This window comes from Crinia signifera, chromosome 6 (genome assembly GCF_055691185.1).
Source record: "Crinia signifera chromosome 6, ASM5569118v1, whole genome shotgun sequence".
In the NCBI taxonomy this organism is placed as follows: Eukaryota; Metazoa; Chordata; class Amphibia; order Anura; family Myobatrachidae; genus Crinia; species Crinia signifera.
In genome coordinates this window covers 291,100,431-291,122,967 of record NC_139222.1, presented here as the reverse complement: position 1 = coordinate 291,122,967, position 22,537 = coordinate 291,100,431, and the positions used below count along the sequence as shown (strand labels likewise).

The following is a 22,537-nucleotide window of genomic DNA, read 5'->3' as shown; positions in this document are numbered from 1 at the left end:
ACATCACTCAGTGCAGTCTGCTCTGTATACAGCCTCAGTCACTCACAGTATACAGGTGTCACATATCACATCACTCAGCACAGTCTGCTCCGTGTACAGCCTCAGTCACACGCGGTATACAGGTGTCACATAACACATCACTCAGTGCAGTCTGCTCTGTATACAGCCTCAGTCACACGCAGTATACAGGTGTCACATCACATCGCTCAGCGCAGTATGCTCCGTATACAGCCTCAGTCACACGCAGTATACAGGTGTCACATCACATCACTCAGCGCAGTCTGCCCCGTATACAACCTCAGTCACACACAGTATACAGATGTCACATATCACATCACTCAGTGCAGTCTGCTCCGTATACAGCCTCAGTCACTCACAGTATACAGGTGTCACATAACACATCACTCAGTGCAGTCTGCTCTGTATACAGCCTCAGTCACTCACAGTATACAGGTGTCACATATCACATCACTCAGTGCAGTCTGCTCCGTATACAGGTGTCACATCACTCAGCACAGTCTGCTCCGTATACAGCCTCAGTCACACGCAGTATACAGGTGTCACACATCCCATCACTCAGCGCCATCTGCTCCTTATACAGCCTCAGTCACACGCAGTATACAGGTGTCACACATCCCATCACTCAGCGCAGTCTGCTCCATATACAGCCTCAGTCACACGCAGTATACAGGTGTCATATATCCCATCACTCAGCGCAGTCTGCTCCGTATACAGCCTCAGTCACACGCAGTATACAGGTGTCACATATCACATCACTCAGTGCAGTCTGCTCCGTATACAGGTGTCACATCACTCAGCACAGTCTGCTCCGTATACAGCCTCAGTCACACGCAGTATACAGGTGTCACACATCCCATCACTCAGCGCAGTCTGCTCCTTATACAGCCTCAGTCACACGCAGTATACAGGTGTCACATATCCCATCACTCAGCGCAGTCTGCTCCGTATTCAGCCTCAGTCACACGCAGTATACAGGTGTCACATCACTCAGCGCAGTCTGCTCCGTATACAGCCTCAGTCACACACAGTATACAGGTGTCACATATCACATCACTCAGTGCAGTCTGCTCTGTATACAGCCTCAGTCATGCGCAGTATACAGGTGTCACATCCCATCACTCAGCGCAGTCTGCTCCTTATACAGCCTCAGTCACACGCAGTATACAGGTGTCACAAATCACATCACTCAGCGCAGTCTGCTCCGTATACAGCCTCAGTCACTCACAGTATACAGGTGTCACATATCACATCACTCAGCAGAGTCTGCTCCGTATACAGCCTCAGTCACACACAGTATACAGGTGTCACATATCACATAACTCAGCGCAGTCTGCTCCGTATACAGCCTCAGTCACACGCAGTATACAGGTGTCACATCATATCACATAGTGCAGTCTGCTCCATATACAGCCTCAGTCACACGCAGTATACAGGTGTCACATATCACATCACTCAGCGCAGTCTGCTCCGTATACAGCCTCAGTCACAAGCAGTATACAGGTGTCACATATCACATCACTCAGCAGAATTCTAGTACCCACTGTACCTCCAGTGACATCTAGTGGATGAAAGACAGAGCGCGTCCTCATCTTGTGCCTCTTCATTATAATTGGTCACTTACAACAGTCTGCAATAAGCAAATAGAGGCTTTGGGGATGGTGTAATGTAATAAATTGTGCAACGATCTGACCGAGCCGGTCACATATCACATCTTCTCCTTATTGAGGGTAAAATGGGTTTAGGTGAATGGTCACCTGTGTGTGGTGTATGAACAAAAAGTCCCCAAAACCCTGAAGGTCACATTCAGGTGCACCTGAAGAGCCAACGTAGCCTTTACTGGGCACAACTTCCATAACGTACACAGAGTCTTCCTCTGTTACCCTCAATGCCTCGTATGCTTGTCGTCACACACCTGCGGAGATCACCCACTCTCAGTACCGTGAGCCCTTTGTGAATGGGAGCTACGTAATAATGGAGGATATCGGTCATGTCGCCACAATATGCAGCAGTAGATGGGACAGAAATCACAAGGCTTTAGGACCTTGTAAACCTTTTAATATCAAAATATAATGTGGAAAGAAATAACTGGATACAAGAACAATTCTGTAATATAAGGACTGTTCCTGAGAAATGTGCGCAGCGCACAGAGTATTATTTCCTGCGAGCCGCTGTTGGCGCAGGACCGCAGCCCGAGAGTCCCAAACAGAAGCCGCAGCGAAGCTAAAGACAGAACTCGGAGCGAAGGATCCAATTACAGCTCGTTCCCGTTCAGGTATTTCTGGTCCTGGATGCGACTCTTCCTCTGCAGTTCCAGCTCCTTGGCGCGGAGCCACCCATCCCTGGACAGTGTCGTCTCACCGGCGCTCAGCGACAGCAGCCTGGAAAACAGCGAGATTCACAAAGTAACAGTGATATCTAAAAACAGCGCAATTCTGATTCTACTACACTTACTCCTATGTGTGGAGCTTCCAACCGCAGCTGGCGACTGTCAATTTGGTGCATGATATTAATACATCTGTGCGCCATAAGGGCCCTGACGCCACCTTCCATTTCGCCTCATCTGCGACGGTGTTCATGTGTAAAACTAATCATGTGCGTTAAGTGGCAGCCTGGCGTCTGTAGTGCACTGCAGCAAGTGAAGAGTTACAGAAACTTGTTACACTTCTCCTTTGGGACAGAACAGTCGCTGGGTGGTGCAGACACAACGGGAGTACGAGGACGCATGACCTCCACTTTCTATAATCCGCAGACGTTGTTGCCATAGTTCCCATATTATAGAATTGTAACCTACAACACGGAACCCGTCTTGCACCAGGCCCGGAACGGAAGCAGACCCTCAGTTGCTATGATCACAGCCTCTTGTTACACATCGATGGTAACACGGTCCCCGCTGAATCGCAGTAAGCTCCGCACATAAAAGTATCATTACATTACAGATTCCCCGTCCATGTATCATGCAGGACAATAATACAATTATTATCTATGTATAGATCTGTAACAGAGCGGACTCACCGAGCTATCACCAGCAACCGGTGCAGATCGTCCGCACTCATACTCTGCGGGTCCCCCTTCCGCATGTCCACGAAGTCTACTTCCACAGCCTGGAGGAGAGACCTCGTTAGCAGACCATCTCCACCCGGGCACCACGCACGCAGCAGTTACCCAGCTGCGGCATCTGGGCAGTGCGTGGGCACAATACAACCACGTTACCTTGGTCATCTCCTCAGAGATGGTGTAGTCTGTCATCCGCAGAAGGCTCAGGTAGGTGCGGAACTGGTTGAGCAGAGACGGCAGCGCCGCGGCAAGCAGAGCGTCCATGTACTGCGGCAGATCCGGAGGGGTCATCTGTGGCTTCAGGTGAACCTGACAGTCTGACTGAGAGAGCAACAAACACTGGAAACCCCAGAACCTCGCGTACAGAGCAACTCTGCCTTATTATTATTATTATGTCATACAAGATTAATCCCCGTTCTCATCAATCTAGCAGTTCTGCACAATGTGTGTATGAGTGTGTGTGTGTGTGTGTGTGTGTGTGTGTGTGTGTGTGAGGGGGGGCTGTCCCAATCAGAGGCAGTGATAACGCCCCCCTCCAACCACATGGGCTCTCTATACCGCTACAATGTATATATACCCCCACAGCCCATGGAACAGGAGTGTATATAACCCTACTGTGTGAGAGAAGGAGGAGCGGATAATATACTGGGACATACTTCATACAGGACACGCATGTACCATGTAACTGCTATAGAAGGCTACGTACTGGGAGCAGCGAGCGTCCCTCGGAAGTGACCAGGACATTAATATTGCAGGGAAATTCCATCTGGTGGAAACTGAAGTCATAATCCACCTTCTGCCAGGTGATCAGGTTCCCCAGCGCCGTGACATTGAGAACACCTGGGGGACAGAGACAAGGAGACCATGTTACTGCGTCACGTATGACCCGAGTGTGGGGACACCACACGCACAGAGCTCTGCTGTATCACACCCTTCCAGCAGGGGGCACCAATTACAGGGGCAGCCGTGCAAAGACACGTCCGGTGGTCAGTGACACGGAGGGGAGCCGGGCAGGGACACGTCTGAGTCAGTGACACGGGGGGGAGCCGGGCAGGGACACGTCTGGTGGGCAGGGACACGGAGGGGAGCCGGGCAGGGACACGTCTGACAGTCAGTGACACAGAGGGGAGCCGGGCAGGGACACGTCCGGTGGTCAGTGACACAGAGGGGAGCCGGGCAGGGACACGTCCGGTGGTCCGTGACACAGAGGGGAGCCGGGCAGGGACACATCCGATGGTCAGTGACACAGAGGGGAGCCGGGCAGGGACACGTTGGGGAGCCGGGCAGAGATACGTCCGGTGGTCAGTGACACAGAGGGGAGCCGGGCAGGGACACGTCTGACAGTCAGTGACACAGAGGGGAGCCGGGCAGGGACACATCCAGTGGTCAGTGACACAGAGGGGAGCCGGGCAGGGACACGTCCGGTGGTCAGTGACACAGAGGGGAGCCGGGCAGGGACACGTTGGGGAGCCGGGCAGGGACACGTCCGGTGGTCAGTGACACAGAGGGGAGCCGGGCAGGGACACGTCTGATGATCAGTGACACAGAGGGGAGCCGGGCAGGGACACATCCAGTGGTCAGTGACACAGAGGGGAGCCGGGCAGGGACACGTCCGGTGGTCAGTGACACAGAGGGGAGCCGGGCAGGGACACGTCCGGTGGTCAGTGACACAGAGGGGAGCCGGGCAGGGACGCGTCCGGTGGTCAGTGACACAGAGGGGAGCCGGGCAGGGACGCGTCCGGTGGTCAGTGACACAGAGGGGAGCCGGGCAGGGACACGTTGGGGAGCCGGGCAGGGACGCGTCCGGTGGTCAGTGACACAGAGGGGAGCCGGGCAGGGACGCGTCCGGTGGTCAGTGACACAGAGGGGAGCCGGACAGGGACACGTCTGACGGTCAGTGACACAGAGGGGAGCCGGGCAGGGACACGTCCGGTGGTCAGTGACACAGAGGGGAGCTGGGCAGGGACGCGTCCGGTGGTCAGTGACACAGAGGGGAGCCGGGCAGGGACACGTCTGACAGTCAGTGACACAGAGGGGAGCCGGGCAGGGACACATCCAGTGGTCAGTGACACAGAGGGGAGCCGGGCAGGGACACGTCCGGTGGTCAGTGACACAGAGGGGAGCCGGGCAGGGACACGTCCGGTGGTCAGTGACACAGAGGGGAGCCGGGCAGGGACACGTCCGGTGGTCAGTGACACAGAGGGGAGCCGGGCAGGGACACGTCCGGTGGTCAGTGACACAGAGGGGAGCCGGGCAGGGACACGTCTGATGGTCAGTGACACAGAGGGGAGCCGGGCAGGGACACGTCTGATGGTCAGTGACACAGAGGGGAGCCGGGCAGGGACACGTCAGATGGTCAGTGACACAGAGGGGAGCCGGGCAGGGACACGTCCGGTGGTCAGTGACACAGAGGGGAGCCGGGCAGGGACACGTCCGGTGGTCAGTGACACGTTGGGGAGCCGGGCAGGGACACGTCCGGTGGTCAGTGACACAGAGGGGAGCCGGGCAGGGACACGTCTGATGGTCAGTGACACAGAGGGGAGCCGGGCAGGAACACCTCTGACGGTCAGTGACACGGAGGGGAGCCGGGCAGGGACACGTCTGATGGTCAGTGACACAGAGGGGAGCCGGGCAGGGACACGTCCGGTGGTCAGTGACACAGAGGGGAGCCGGGCAGGGACACGTCCGATGGTCAGTGACACAGTTAGCGTCAGGTTTGATGTAGAACATTAACCAAGAACCGTAGCCCTGTCCTCATACCCACCCTTAGGGTCCAGCTGGCCTTGCTCCAGCAAGGTCTCATCCACCACCAGAGAGGTGTGAGGTGACAGCTGGAGGAGGCCGCTCACCAGCCGGTTGGCAGCATAGTCTTTACGTGGCACAAAGCACAGACCGTTCATGTTTTGTAGGGTCATGGGAAGGTAATGTGACTGCAGGGAGAGTGAAACCAGAGTCAGGAGAACCCTCACCGCAGACTATGAAACAGGAGCTTTATAATGGCGGCCATCTTACCGCAGGCACCAGCTGCTGCACCACGCGGAACAGGTGTTGGCTGAAGATGCCATTCCGGGGGCATCCGCTGAGATTTAGTGAGAACTTGCCCAGGGGGAAAACATCTCTTCGGGCGTATCTGTGCGGGATGAGAACATAAACGTGTATAAGGCAATGTTATGTCAGACGAGCTCGGAGAAAGGAAAGACCGGCACATATCAGCGGAAAAAGGAAAGACCGGCATATAATCAGCGGAGAAAGGAAAGACCGGCATAGATCAGCGGAGAAAGGAAAGACCGGCATAGATCAGCGGAGAAAGGAAAGACCGGCATAGATCAGCGGAAAAACCGGCATATAATCAGCGGAGAAAGGAATGACCAGCATATAATCAGCGGAGAAAGGAAAGACCAGCATATAATCAGCGGAGAAAGGAAAGACCGGCATATAATCAGCGGAGAAAGGAATGACCAGCATATTATCAGCGGAAAAAGGAAAGACCGGCATATAATCAGCGGAGAAAGGAAAGACCGGCATAGATCAGCGGAAAAAGGAAAGACCGGCATATAATCAGCGGAGAAAGGAATGAGCAGCATATAATCAGCGGAGAAAGGAAAGCCCGGCATATATCAGCGGAGAAAGGAAAGCCCGGCATATATCAGCGGAGAAAGGAATGACCAGCATATTATCAGCAGAAAAAGGAAAGACCGGCATATAATCAGCGGAGAAAGGAAAGACCGGCATATAATCAGCGGAGAAAGGAAAGACCGGCATATAATCAGCGGAGAAAGGAAAGACCAGCATAGATCAGTGGAGAAAGGAAAGCCCAGCATATATCAGCGGAGAAAGGAAAGCCCGGCATATATCAGCGGAGAAAGGAAAGCCCGGCATATATCAGCAGAAAAAGGAAAGCCCGGCATATATCAGCAGAGAAAGGAAAGCCCGGCATATATCATCGGAGAAAGGAAAGCCCGGCATATATCAGCACAGAAAGGAAAGCCCGGCATATATAAGCGGAGAAAGGAAAGACCGGCATATATCAGCGGAGAAAGGAAAGACCGGCATAGATCAGCAGAGGAAGGAAAGACCGGCATAGATCAGCAGAGGAAGGAAAGACCGGCACATATCAGCGGAGAAAGGAAAGACCGGCACATATCAGCAGAGGAAGGAAAGCCCGGCATATATCAGCGGAGAAAGGAAAGCCCGGCATATAATCAGCGGAGAAAGGAAAGACCGGGCATATATCAGCGGAGAAAGGAAAGACCGAGCATATATCAGCGGAGAGAGGAAAGCCCGGCACATATCAGCGGAGACAGTGGAGGAGTGGCATATATCAGCGGAGAAAGGAAAGCCCGGCATATAATCAGCGGAGAAAGGAAAGACCGGGCATATATCAGCGGAGAGAGGAAAGCCCGGCATATATCAGCGGAGAAAGGAAAGACCGGGCATATATCAGCGGAGACAGTGGAGGAGCGGCATATATCAGCGGAGACAGTGGAGGAGCGGCATATATCAGCGGAGACAGTGGAGGAGCGGCATATATCAGCGGAGACAGTGGAGGAGCGGCATATATCAGCGGAGACAGTGGAGGAGCGGCACATATCAGCGGAGACAGTGGAGGAGCGGCACATATCAGCGTAGACAGTGGAGGCGCGGCATATAACAGCGGAGGAGCGGGTCGTATTACATGTACTCTGGTCTCCAGACCATTAGAAACCCACTGACACATTTGTAGTGCTCAGTGGGTGAGACTTGGGTGAGGGGGCTCCAGTCACCATATCAGGGGCTCTGTATACCCCTCCGCGGGGGCTGAAGAGATGGGCTGGTTCTATATACAGGGAGACACCCTGCATCGGTCTGCCGTAACCCCAGGCCCATCTCTGGTGCTATTTGTACATTGCAGCCCCGAGGTGTCCCCCAAACCCCGCGTGGCCTGGCGGACACTTCCACAACAAGCACCATTTATTTCCGTCATACGTAAGATGTATCACACTGCGTCTCTAGGTGCATATGTACGATCAATCTGGTGACTGCTGGGGGCGCTGAACACATATACACGCCACTATATATGTACGACCAATCTGGTGACTGCTGAGGGCGCTGAACACTTATACACGCCACTATATATGTACGACCAATCTGGTGACTGCTGGGGGCGCTGAATACTTATACATGCCACTATATATGTACGACCAACCAGGTGACTGCTGGGGGCGCTGAATACTTATACACGCCACTATATATGTAAGACCAATCTGGTGACTGCTGGGGGCGCTGAACGCTTATACACGCCACTATATATGTACGACCAATCTGGTGACTGCTGGGGGCGCTGAACACTTATACACGCCACTATATATGTACGACCAATGTGGTGACTGCTGAGGGCGCTGAACACTTATACACGCCACTATATATGTACGACCAATCTGGTGACTGCGCTGAACACTCATACACACCACTATATATGTACGACCAATCTGGTGACTGCTGGGGGCGCTGAACACTTATACACGCCACTATATATGTACGACCAATCTGGTGACTGCTGAGGGTGCTGAACACTTATACACGCCACTATATATGTACGACCAATCTGGTGACTGCTGAGGGTGCTGAACACTCATACACTCCACTATATATGTACGACCAACCAGGTGACTGCTGAGGGTGCTGAACACTCATACACTCCACTATATATGTACGACCAATCTGGTGACTGTTGAGGGCGCTGAACACTTATACACGCCACTATATATGTACGACCAATCTGGTGACTGCTGGGGGCGCTGAACACATATACACGCCACTATATATGTACGACCAACCAGGTGACTGCTGAGGGCGCTGAACACTTATACACGCCACTATATATGTACGACCAATCTGGTGACTGCTGAACACTTATACACGCCACTATATATGTACGACCAATCTGGTGACTGCGCTGAATACTTATACACGCCACTATATACGTACGACCAATCTGGTGACTGCTGAGGGCGCTGAACACTTATACACGCCACTATATATGTACGACCAATCTGGTGACTGCTGAACACTTATACACGCCACTATATATGTACGACCAACCTGGTGACTGCTGAGGGCGCTGAATACTTATACACGCCACTATATATGTACGACCAATCTGGTGACTGCTGGGAGCGCTGAACACTTATACACGCCACTATATATGTACGACCAATCTGGTGACTGCTGAACACTTATACACGCCACTATATATGTACGACCAACCTGGTGACTGCTGAGGGCGCTGAATACTTATACACGCCACTATATATGTACGACCAATCTGGTGACTGCTGAGGGCGCTGAACACTTATACACGCCACTATATATGTACGACCAATCTGGTGACTGCTGAACACTTATACACGCCACTATATATGTACGACCAACCTGGTGACTGCTGAGGGCGCTGAATACTTATACACGCCACTATATATGTACGACCAATCTGGTGACTGCTGGGAGCGCTGAACACTTATACACGCCACTATATATGTATGACCAATCTGGTGACTGCTGGGAGCTCTGAACACTTATACACGCCACTATATATGTACGACCAATCTGGTGACTGCTAAGGGCGCTGAACGCTTATACACGCCACTATATATGTACGACCAATCTGGTGACTGCTGAGGGTGCTGAACACTCATACACGCCACTATATATGCACGACCAATCTGGTGACTGCTGGGGGCGCTGAACACTCATACACGCCACTATATATGTACGACCAATCTGGTGACTGCTGAACACTCATACACGCCACTTTATACGTACGACCAATCTGGTGACTGCGCTGAATACTTATACACGCCACTATATATGTACGACCAATCTGGTGACTGCTGAGGGTGCTGAACACTCATACACGCCACTATATATGTACGACCAATCTGGTGACTGCTGAGGGTGCTGAACACTCATACACGCCACTATATATGTACGACCAATCTGGTGACTGCTGGGGGCGCTGAACACTTATACCCGCCACTATATATGTACGACCAATCTGGTGACTGCTGGGGGCGCTGAACACTTATACACGCCACTATATATGTACGAACAATCTGGTGACTGCTGAGGGCGCTGAACACATATACACGCCACTATATATGTACGACCAATCTGGTGACTGCTGGGGGCGCTGAACGGTTATACACGCCACTATATATGTACGACCAATCTGGTGACTGCTGGGGGCGCTGAACACTCATACACGCCACTATATACGTACGACCAATCTGGTGACTGCGCTGAATACTTATACACGCCACTATATATGTACGACCAATCTGGTGACTGCTGAGGGCGCTGAATACTTATACACGCCACTATATATGTACGACCAATCTGGTGACTGCTGAGGGTGCTGAACACTCATACACGCCACTATATACGTACGACCAATCTGGTGACTGCTGAGGGTGCTGAACACTCATACACGCCACTATATACGTACGACCAATCTGGTGACTGCTGGGGGCGCTGAACACTTATACCCGCCACTATATACGTACGACCATTCTGGTGACTGCTGGGGGCGCTGAACACTTATACCCGCCACTATATACGTACGACCAATCTGGTGACTGCTGGGGGCGCTGAACACTTATACACGCCACTATATACGTACGACCAATCTGGTGACTGCTGGGAGCGCTGAACACTTATACACGCCACTATATACGTACGACCATTCTGGTGACTGCTGGGGGCGCTGAACACTTATACACGCCACTATATATACGTACGACCAATCTGGTGACTGCTGGGAGCGCTGAACACTTATACACGCCACTATATACGTACGACCATTCTGGTGACTGCTGGGGGCGCTGAACACTTATACACGCCACTATATACGTACGACCATTCTGGTGACTGCTGGGGGCGCTGAACACTTATACCCGCCACTATATACGTACGACCAATCTGGTGACTGCTGGGGGCGCTGAACACTTATACACGCCACTATATACGTACGACCAATCTGGTGACTGCTGGGGGCGCTGAACACTTATACACGCCACTATATACGTACGACCAATCTGGTGACTGCTGAGGGCGCTGAACACTTATACACGCCACTATATACGTACGACCAATCTGGTGACTGCTGAGGGCGCTGAACACTTATACACGCCACTATATACGTACGACCAATCTGGTGACTGCTGGGAGCGCTGAACACTTATACACGCCACTATATACGTACGACCAATCTGGTGACTGCTGAGGGCGCTGAACACTCATACACGCCACTATATACGTACGACCATTCTGGTGACTGCTGGGGGTGCTGAACACTTATACACGCCACTATATACGTACGACCAATCTGGTGACTGCTGAGGGTGCTGAACACTCATACACGCCACTATATATGTACGACCAATCTGGTGACTGCTGAACACTTATACACGCCACTATATATGTACGACCAATCTGGTGACTGCTGAGGGTGCTGAACACTTATACACGCCACTATATATGTACGACCAATCTGGTGACTGCTGAACACTTATACACGCCACTATATATGTAAGTCTACACACATTACACCTGTATTGTGACAGATGTGTTCACTTTATCACTATTGCTGTGGCACAGCAGAGGTTATTGTACTCTGTTATCAGCCGTGTCATGGTCACAGGAGCTTCAGTGACCTCTCCCCAGGATGTACGCTGTGACTGCACGAGAACCCTGCCATACATATATGTAACACAACCAGCGTTCCTACCAGTACTCACACGGTGGAGAGGAGGTGGAGCAGGACGTACTCGGCCGCTAGCTTGTCCCCAAGAAGAGCGTGCGAGAGGAACCCCAGAAGCTCCGCCCTCACAGAAGGCACCTGGGACATGAACCCTGCAAGGACTGGGAGCGAGAGAGCGCTGTGGTCAGGTACATGGACATTTGGCAAACACTGAAGTCAAACTCATTTAGAATCTGACCAAGAAAAGCAGCGATTTATCTGTCCTCACGCAGTTTGTAAATCTGGCGAGGGAGGAACGGCCGCCCAGCGAGGCCCCAATACTCAAGCTCGCTGCCTAGGTGTTATCCTGGACTCTGAACTTTCCTTTGTACCCCACATTCAATCTGTCTGGAAATCATGCCACATGCACCTAAAAGACATATTTAAAATTCACCCTTACCTCACACAGGACACTGCAAACACTGCAATCCTCGCCCTCATCATCTCCCGCATTGATTATTGCAATGGTCTCCTTATTGGCCTTCCCAATACAGACTCTCACCACTACAGTCCATCATGAATGCAGCTGCGAGGCTAATCTTCCTAGCCAGACGTTCATCGTCTGCAAAGCTACTCTGTCAGTCACTTCATTGGTTACCTGTATTCTACCGTATTCAATACAAAATTCTATTACTTACACACAAAGCCATAAACCCAAACTACACCAACATACATATCTTCTCTTATCTCAATGTATCATCCAACACGACCTCTACGCTCCTCCCAAGATCTGCGTCTCTCATCCACACTCATTACTCGCTCCCATTCCCGACTGCAGGACTTTCTTCAGCTGCACCCACTCTGTGGAATGCCCTCCCAAGCACAATAAGACTCTCCTCCAGTCTCCAAACCTATAAGCGTTCCCTGAAAACTCATCTCTTCAGGCAAGCTTTTCAAATTCCATACCAGTCACAGAACCTTTATACACCATTCTAATCACATCCGCACTGTACAGGCCACACATATCCTCTCCTATCCAATCACATCCCCACTGTACAGTCCACACATATCATCTGTCCTATCCAATCACATCCCCACTGTACAGACCACACATATCCTCTGTCCTATCTAATCACATCCCCACTGTACAGACCACACATATCCTCTGTCCTACCCAATCACATCCCCACTGTACAGGCCACACATATCCTCTGTCCTATCCAATCACATCCCCACTGTACAGGCCACACATATCCTCTCCTATCCAATCACATCCCCACTGTACAGACCACACATATCCTCTGTCCTATCCAATCACATCCCCACTGTACAGGCCACACATATCCTCTGTCCTATCCAATCACATCCCCACTGTACAGGCCACACATATCCTCTCCTATCCAATCACATCCACACTGTACAGACCACACATATCCTCTCCTATCCAATCACATCCCCACTGTACAGGCCACACATATCCCCTCCTATCCAATCACATCCCCACTGTACAGACCACACATATCCTCTCCTATCCAATCACATCCCCACTGTACAGACCACACATATCCTCTCCTATCCAATCACATCCCCACTGTACAGGCCACACATATCCTCTCCTATCCAATCACATCCCCACTGTACAGACCACACACATCCTCTCCTATCCAATCACATCCCCACTGTACAGACCACACACATCCTCTCCTATCCAATCACATCCCCACTGTACAGACCACACACATCCTCTCCTATCCAATCACATCCCCACTGTACAGACCACACATATCCTCTGTCCTATCCAATCACATCCCCACTGTACAGGCCACACATATCCTCTGTCCTATCCAATCACATCCCCACTGTACAGGCCACACATATCCCCTCCTATCCAATCACATCCCCACTGTACAGACCACACATATCCTCTGTCCTATCCAATCACATCCCCACTGTACAGGCCACACATATCCTCTGTCCTATCCAATCACATCCACTCTGTACAGGCCACACATATCCTCTCCTATCCAATCACATCCCCACTGTACAGGCCACACATATCCTCTGTCCTATCCAATCACATCCCCTCTGTACAGGCCACACATATATCCTCTCCTATCCAATCACATCCCCACTGTACAGTCCACACATATCCTCTGTCCTATCCAATCACATCCCCACTGTACAGACCACACATATCCTCTGTCCTATCCAATCACATCCCCACTGTACAGTCCACACATATCCTCTGTCCTATCCAATCACATCCCCACTGTACAGTCCACACATATCCTCTGTCCTATCCAATCACATCCACTCTGTACAGGCCACACATATCCTCTCCTATCCAATCACATCACCACTGTACAGGCCACACATATCCTCTGTCCTATCCAATCACATCCACTCTGTACAGGCCACACATATCCTCTCCTATCCAATCACATCCCCACTGTACAGGCCACACATATCCTCTGTCCTATCCAATCACATCCCCTCTGTACAGGCCACACATATCCTCTCCTATCCAATCACATCCCCACTGTACAAACCACACATATCCTCTCCTATCCAATCACATCCCCACTGTACAGACCACACATATCCTCTCCTATCCAATCACATCCCCACTGTACAGACCACACATATCCTCTCCTATCCAATCACATCCCCACTGTACAGACCACACATATCCTCTCCTATCCAATCACATCCCCACTGTACAGACCACACATATCCTCTCCTATCCAATCACATCCGCACTGTACAGGCCACACATATCCTCTCCTATCCAATCACATCCCACTGTACAGACCACACATATCCTCTGTCCTATCCAATCACATCCCCACTGTACAGACCACACATATCCTCTCCTATCCAATCACATCCCCACTGTACAGGCCACACATATCCTCTCCTATCCAATCACATCCCCACTGTACAGACCACACATATCCTCTCCTATCCAATCACATCCCCACTGTACAGGCCACACATATCCTTTGTCCTATCCAATCACATCCGCACTGTACAGGCCACACATATCCTCTCCTATCCAATCACATCCCACTGTACAGACCACACATATCCTCTGTCCTATCCAATCACATCCCCACTGTACAGACCACACATATCCTCTCCTATCCAATCACATCCCTACTGTACAGACCACACATATCCTCTGTCCTATCCAATCACATCCCCACTGTACAGATCACACATATCCTCTCCTATCCAATCACATCCCCACTGTACAGACCACACATATCCTCTGTCCTATCCAATCACATCCCCACTGTACAGGCCACACATATCCTCTGTCCTATCCAATCACATCCCCACTGTACAGACCACACATATCCTCTCCTATCCAATCACATCCCCACTGTACAGGCCACACACATCCTCTCCTATCCAATCACATCCGCACTGTACAGGCCACACATATCCTCTGTCCTATCCAATCACATCCGCACTGTACAGACCACACATATCCTCTGTCCTATCCAATCACATCGCCACTGTACAGGTCACACATATCCTCTGTCCTATCCAATCACATCCCCACTGTACAGACCACACATATCCTCTCCTATCCAATCACATCCCCACTGTATAGACCACACATATCCTCTGTCCTAACCAATCACATCCCCACTGTACAGTAAACACATATCCTCTGTCCTATCCAATCACATCCCCACTGTATAGACCACACATATCCTCTGTCCTATCCAATCACATCCCCACTGTACAGACCACACATATCCTCTCCTATCCAATCACATCCCCACTGTACAGGCCACACATATCCTCTGTCCTATCCAATCACATCCCCAATGTACAGGCCACACATATCCTCTGTCCTATCCAATCACATCCCCACTGTACAGGCCACACACTTCATCTCCTATCCAATCACATCCCCACTGTACAGACCACACATATCCTCTCCTATCCAATCACATCCCCACTGTACAGGCCACACATATCCTCTCCCATCCAATCACATCCCCACTGTATAGACCACACATATCCTCTCCTATCCAATCACATCCCCACTGTACAGGCCACACATATCCTCTCCTATCCAATCACATCCCCACTGTACAGGCCACACATATCCTCTGTCCTATCCAATCACATCCCCACTGTATAGACCACACATATCCTCTCCTATCCAATCACATCCCCACTGTACAGGCCACACATATCCTCTCCTATCCAATCACATCCCCACTGTACAGGCCACACATATCCTCTCCTATCCAATCACATCCCCACTGTACAGGCCACACATATCCTCTCCTATCCAATCACATCCCCACTGTACAGACCACACATATCCTCTCCTATCCAATCACATCCCCACTGTACAGACCACACATATCCTCTCCTATCCAATCACATCCCCACTGTACAGGCCACACATATCCTCTCCTATCCAATCACATCCCCACTGTACAGGCCACACATATCCTCTCCTATCCAATCACATCCCCACTGTACAGGCCACACATATCCTCTGTCCTATCCAATCACATCCCCACTGTATAGACCACACATATCCTCTCCTATCCAATCACATCCCCACTGTACAGGCCACACATATCCTCTGTCCTATCCAATCACATCCCCACTGTACAGACCACACATATCCTCTGTCCTATCCAATCACATCCACACTGTACAGACCACACATATCCTCTCCTATCCAATCACATCCCCACTGTACAGACCACACATATCCTCTCCTATCCAATCACATCCCCACTGTACAGACCACACATATCCTCTCCTATCCAATCACATCCCCACTGTACAGACCACACATATCCTCTCCTATCCAATCACATCCCCACTGTACAGACCACACATATCCTCTCCTATCCAATCACATCCCCACTGTACAGGCCACACATATCCTCTCCTATCCAATCACATCCCCACTGTACAGGCCACACATATCCTCTCCTATCCAATCACATCCCCACTGTACAGGCCACACATATCCTCTCCTATCCAATCACATCCCCACTGTACAGGCCACACATATCCTCTCCTATCCAATCACATCCCCACTGTACAGGCCACACATATCCTCTCCTATCCAATCACATCCCCACTGTACAGACCACACATATCCTCTCCTATCCAATCACATCCCCACTGTACAGACCACACATATCCTCTGTCCTATCCAATCACATCCCCACTGTACAGGCCACACATATCCTCTGTCCTATCCAATCACATCCCCACTGTACAGACCACACATATCCTCTGTCCTATCCAATCACATCCCCACTGTACAGACCACACATATCCTCTCCTATCCAATCACATCCCCACTGTACAGACCACACATATCCTCTGTCCTATCCAATCACATCCCCACTGTACAGACCACACATATCCTCTGTCCTATCCAATCACATCCCCACTGTACAGGACACACATATCCTCTGTCCTATCCAATCACATCCCCTCTGTACAGGCCACACATATCCTCTCCTATCCAATCACATCCCCACTGTACAGACCACACATATCCTCTCCTATCCAATCACATCCCCACTGTACAGACCACACATATCCTCTCCTATCCAATCACATCCCCACTGTACAGACCACACATATCCTCTCCTATCCAATCACATCCCCACTGTACAGACCACACATATCCTCTCCTATCCAATCACATCCCCACTGTACAGACCACACATATCCTCTCCTATCCAATCACATCCGCACTGTACAGGCCACACATATCCTCTCCTATCCAATCACATCCCACTGTACAGACCACACATATCCTCTGTCCTATCCAATCACATCCCCACTGTACAGACCACACATATCCTCTCCTATCCAATCACATCCCCACTGTACAGGCCACACATATCCTCTCCTATCCAATCACATCCCCACTGTACAGACCACACATATCCTCTCCTATCCAATCACATCCCCACTGTACAGGCCACACATATCCTTTGTCCTATCCAATCACATCCGCACTGTACAGGCCACACATATCCTCTCCTATCCAATCACATCCCACTGTACAGACCACACATATCCTCTGTCCTATCCAATCACATCCCCACTGTACAGACCACACATATCCTCTCCTATCCAATCACATCCCCACTGTACAGACCACACATATCCTCTGTCCTATCCAATCACATCCCCACTGTACAGATCACACATATCCTCTCCTATCCAATCACATCCCCACTGTACAGACCACACATATCCTCTGTCCTATCCAATCACATCCCCACTGTACAGGCCACACATATCCTCTGTCCTATCCAATCACATCCCCACTGTACAGACCACACATATCCTCTCCTATCCAATCACATCCCCACTGTACAGGCCACACACATCCTCTCCTATCCAATCACATCCGCACTGTACAGGCCACACATATCCTCTGTCCTATCCAATCACATCCGCACTGTACAGACCACACATATCCTCTGTCCTATCCAATCACATCGCCACTGTACAGGTCACACATATCCTCTGTCCTATCCAATCACATCCCCACTGTACAGACCACACATATCCTCTCCTATCCAATCACATCCCCACTGTATAGACCACACATATCCTCTGTCCTATCCAATCACATCCCCACTGTACAGTCCACACATATCCTCTGTCCTATCCAATCACATCCCCACTGTATAGACCACACATATCCTCTGTCCTATCCAATCACATCCCCACTGTACAGACCACACATATCCTCTCCTATCCAATCACATCCCCACTGTACAGGCCACACATATCCTCTGTCCTATCCAATCACATCCCCAATGTACAGGCCACACATATCCTCTGTCCTATCCAATCACATCCCCACTGTACAGGCCACACACTTCATCTCCTATCCAATCACATCCCCACTGTACAGACCACACATATCCTCTCCTATCCAATCACATCCCCACTGTACAGACCACACATATCCTCTCCTATCCAATCACATCCCCACTGTACAGACCACACATATCCTCTCCTATCCAATCACATCCCCACTGTACAGGCCACACATATCCTCTCCTATCCAATCACATCCCCACTGTATAGACCACACATATCCTCTCCTATCCAATCACATCCCCACTGTACAGGCCACACATATCCTCTCCTATCCAATCACATCCCCACTGTACAGGCCACACATATCCTCTGTCCTATCCAATCACATCCCCACTGTATAGACCACACATATCCTCTCCTATCCAATCACATCCCCACTGTACAGGCCACACATATCCTCTCCTATCCAATCACATCCCCACTGTACAGGCCACACATATCCTCTCCTATCCAATCACATCCCCACTGTACAGGCCACACATATCCTCTCCTATCCAATCACATCCCCACTGTACAGACCACACATATCCTCTCCTATCCAATCACATCCCCACTGTACAGACCACACATATCCTCTCCTATCCAATCACATCCCCACTGTACAGGCCACACATATCCTCTCCTATCCAATCACATCCCCACTGTATAGACCACACATATCCTCTCCTATCCAATCACATCCCCACTGTACAGGCCACACATATCCTCTCCTATCCAATCACATCCCCACTGTACAGGCCACACATATCCTCTGTCCTATCCAATCACATCCCCACTGTATAGACCACACATATCCTCTCCTATCCAATCACATCCCCACTGTACAGGCCACACATATCCTCTCCTATCCAATCACATCCCCACTGTACAGGCCACACATATCCTCTCCTATCCAATCACATCCCCACTGTACAGGCCACACATATCCTCTCCTATCCAATCACATCCCCACTGTACAGACCACACATATCCTCTCCTATCCAATCACATCCCCACTGTACAGACCACACATATCCTCTGTCCTATCCAATCACATCCCCACTGTACAGACCACACATTTCCTCTGTCCTATCCAATCACATCCCCACTGTACAGACCACACATATCCTCTCCTATCCAATCACATCCCCACTGTACAGACCACACATATCCTCTGTCCTATCCAATCACATCCCCACTGTACAGACCACACATATCCTCTGTCCTATCCAATCACATCCCCACTGTACAGGACACACATATCCTCTGTCCTATCCAAATCACATCCCCACTGTATAGACCACACATATCCTCTGTCCTATCCAATCACATCCCCACTGTACAGGCCACACATATCCTCTGTCCTATCCAATCACATCCCCACTGTACAGGCCACACATATCCTCTGTCCTATCCAATCACATCCCCAATGTACAGACCACACATATATCCTCTCCTATCCAATCACATCCACACTGTACAGACCACACATATCCTCTGTCCTATCCAATCACATCCCCACTGTACAGACCACACATATCCTCTCCTATCCAATCACATCCCCACTGTACAGATCACACATATCCTCTGTCCTATCCAATCACATCCCCACTGTACAGACCACACATATCCTCTCCTATCTAATCACATCCCCACTGTACAGGCCACACGTATCATCTGTCCTATCCAATCACATCCCCACTGTACAGACCACACATATCCTCTCCTATCCAATCACATCCCCACTGTACAGTCCACACATATCCTCTGTCCTGTCAAATTACATCCCCACTGTACAGTCCACACATATCCTCTCCTATCCAATCACATCCCCACTGTACAGACCACACATATCCTCTCCTATCCAATCACATCCCCACTGTACAGACCACACATATCCTCTGTCCTATCCAATCACATCCCCACTGTACAGGCCACACATATCCTCTGTCCTATCCAATCACATCCCCGCTGTACAGACCACACATATCATCTCCTATCCAATCACATCCTCACTGTACAGACCACACACACATCCTCTCCTATCCAATCACATCCCCACTGTACAGACCACACATATCCTCTGTCCTCCTCTGGCCAAACTGCTGGGTCACCGTATCTTACAGCACACCAGGAACCTTTGCATTATTGTGGACTTATGCCTATTTCCCTATAGATTGTAAGCTTGCGAGCAGGGCCCTCCTACCTTTGATTACCAAGTTTGTTGTATCACCGTCTCCTATTTTTAAGCGTAACAGAATATGCTGCTATACAAGAGACTTACACTGTTTTCCATCCCCAGTCTGACATACGGACCCTGGAATCAGCGGATTGATGTGCTGCAGCTTGTGTATGATGATGGCATGTATCCTGGGCACCAGGGAGGTGGGGGGGCTGTGCGCTCGCTGCTCCTCAATAGTATACATGCTGTCTTCTGGGTCCATCAGTGCAGACACAGGATCCCTGCCAGGAGAAAGAGGAGTGTTCCTGTGTATCAGTGCTACAGATCACACAGGGGCCAAGCACATGACTGGCACCGAGGCCGCACGCACGTGCTCGGCGACTGGCACCGAGGCCGCACGCACGTGCTCAGCAACTGGCACCGAGGCCGCACGCACGTGCTCAGCGACTGGCACCGAGGCCGCACGCACGCACTCAGCGACTGGCACCGAGGCCATCAGTGCAGACACAGGATCCCTGCCAGGAGAAAGAGGAGTGTTCCTGTGTATCAGTGCTACAGATCACACAGGGGCCAAGCGCGATTGACGACTGGCACAGAGGCCGTGCGCATGCGATCAGCGACCGGCACAGAGGCCTGATCGATAATATGGGTACAGAATAAGTAATGGTAGATCGCTAGGACACCCAAATAACACAGGAGAACAAAGGGTGTCTACCAAGGGGCGCTCAATAGGAGTGGTTGTTCACAGCAGCTGCACTATCGGGTCATACTCGATGGGAAACAAAGAAAGAAAAAATTAACACAAAGTTCTGTGGCAGCGCTTACTGAAGATATGTAAAGTGTGGATGTATAAATAAAAAGGATGATTGGATGATTCTAGTACAAGGACTGTTTTAATAAACTGTAAAAATAGGACTACTTGTCATTGTACTAGAACTAGATCATCCAATCATCCTTTTTATCACCCATATAACACAACTCTGCCACATTCATGTTACGCCTGGTAATTAGCGCCTCACACAGTAATCGCCCTCTGCCCGCTATAAGCTACGCGGTGGGGAAGGAGAGCGCATGGTGTACTCACCTGCCATCGCTGAGCGCACTCGGGACAGAGTCCATGCACAGGATGCCGTACACCTCCAGCACGTCATTCACTTTATAGTTGTCCCAGTTCTCATACACCTGTGACGAGAGGACAGCGTTATAGCCTGACGCACAGGGAGGACGGGGCTCATCCTACACTACAGACCAGTGCGCCCCGAGCACATGTAGCAACAGTCCCATGTTACGTTATACAGGCATCAGTGTGCCCCCTAAGGGTAATACTATGGGGTCACAGAGTGGGAACGATGAACTGGTGTACCGCACATATTCCGCAGCACTGTACAGAGACTATTATTACCAGTTATTATATAGCGCACACATATGCCGCAGCACTGTACAGAGACCATTATTACCAGTTATTATATAGCGCACACACATTCCGCAGCGCTGTACAGAGACTATTACCAGTTATTATATAGCGCACACATATTCCACAGCGCTGTACAGAGAATATAATTACCAGTTATTATATAGTGCACACATATTCCGCAGCGCTGTACAGAGACTATTACCAGTTATTATATAGCACACACATTCCGCAGCGCTGTACAGAGAATATTATTACCAGTTATTACATAGCG

At 50.5% G+C, this 22,537-nt stretch overlaps 1 protein-coding gene across 2 annotated transcripts in view; it reads right to left on the bottom strand.

Annotated features, from left to right (window-relative positions):
* Positions 1 to 2,022: 2,022 nt before the first annotated feature.
* MCMBP (minichromosome maintenance complex binding protein) overlaps positions 2,023 to 22,537 on the bottom strand; it is a 45,674-nt gene continuing 25,159 nt past the window's right edge. Inside the window, exons 8-16 of one of the 2 annotated variants that reach the window (XM_083149915.1) lie at positions 21,937 to 22,034; positions 20,955 to 21,133; positions 11,850 to 11,973; positions 6,088 to 6,205; positions 5,840 to 6,005; positions 3,782 to 3,915; positions 3,232 to 3,396; positions 3,034 to 3,122; positions 2,023 to 2,399 (exon numbers count right to left, since the gene is read on the bottom strand). In XM_083149915.1, coding sequence (XP_083006041.1) covers positions 2,273 to 2,399; positions 3,034 to 3,122; positions 3,232 to 3,396; positions 3,782 to 3,915; positions 5,840 to 6,005; positions 6,088 to 6,205; positions 11,850 to 11,973; positions 20,955 to 21,133; positions 21,937 to 22,034 — 1,200 coding nt within the window. In that variant the 3' untranslated portion in view covers positions 2,023 to 2,272. The remainder of the gene's footprint in view (positions 2,400 to 3,033; positions 3,123 to 3,231; positions 3,397 to 3,781; positions 3,916 to 5,839; positions 6,006 to 6,087; positions 6,206 to 11,849; positions 11,974 to 20,954; positions 21,134 to 21,936; positions 22,035 to 22,537) is intronic. The other variant, XM_083149914.1, reaches the window with a different exon arrangement.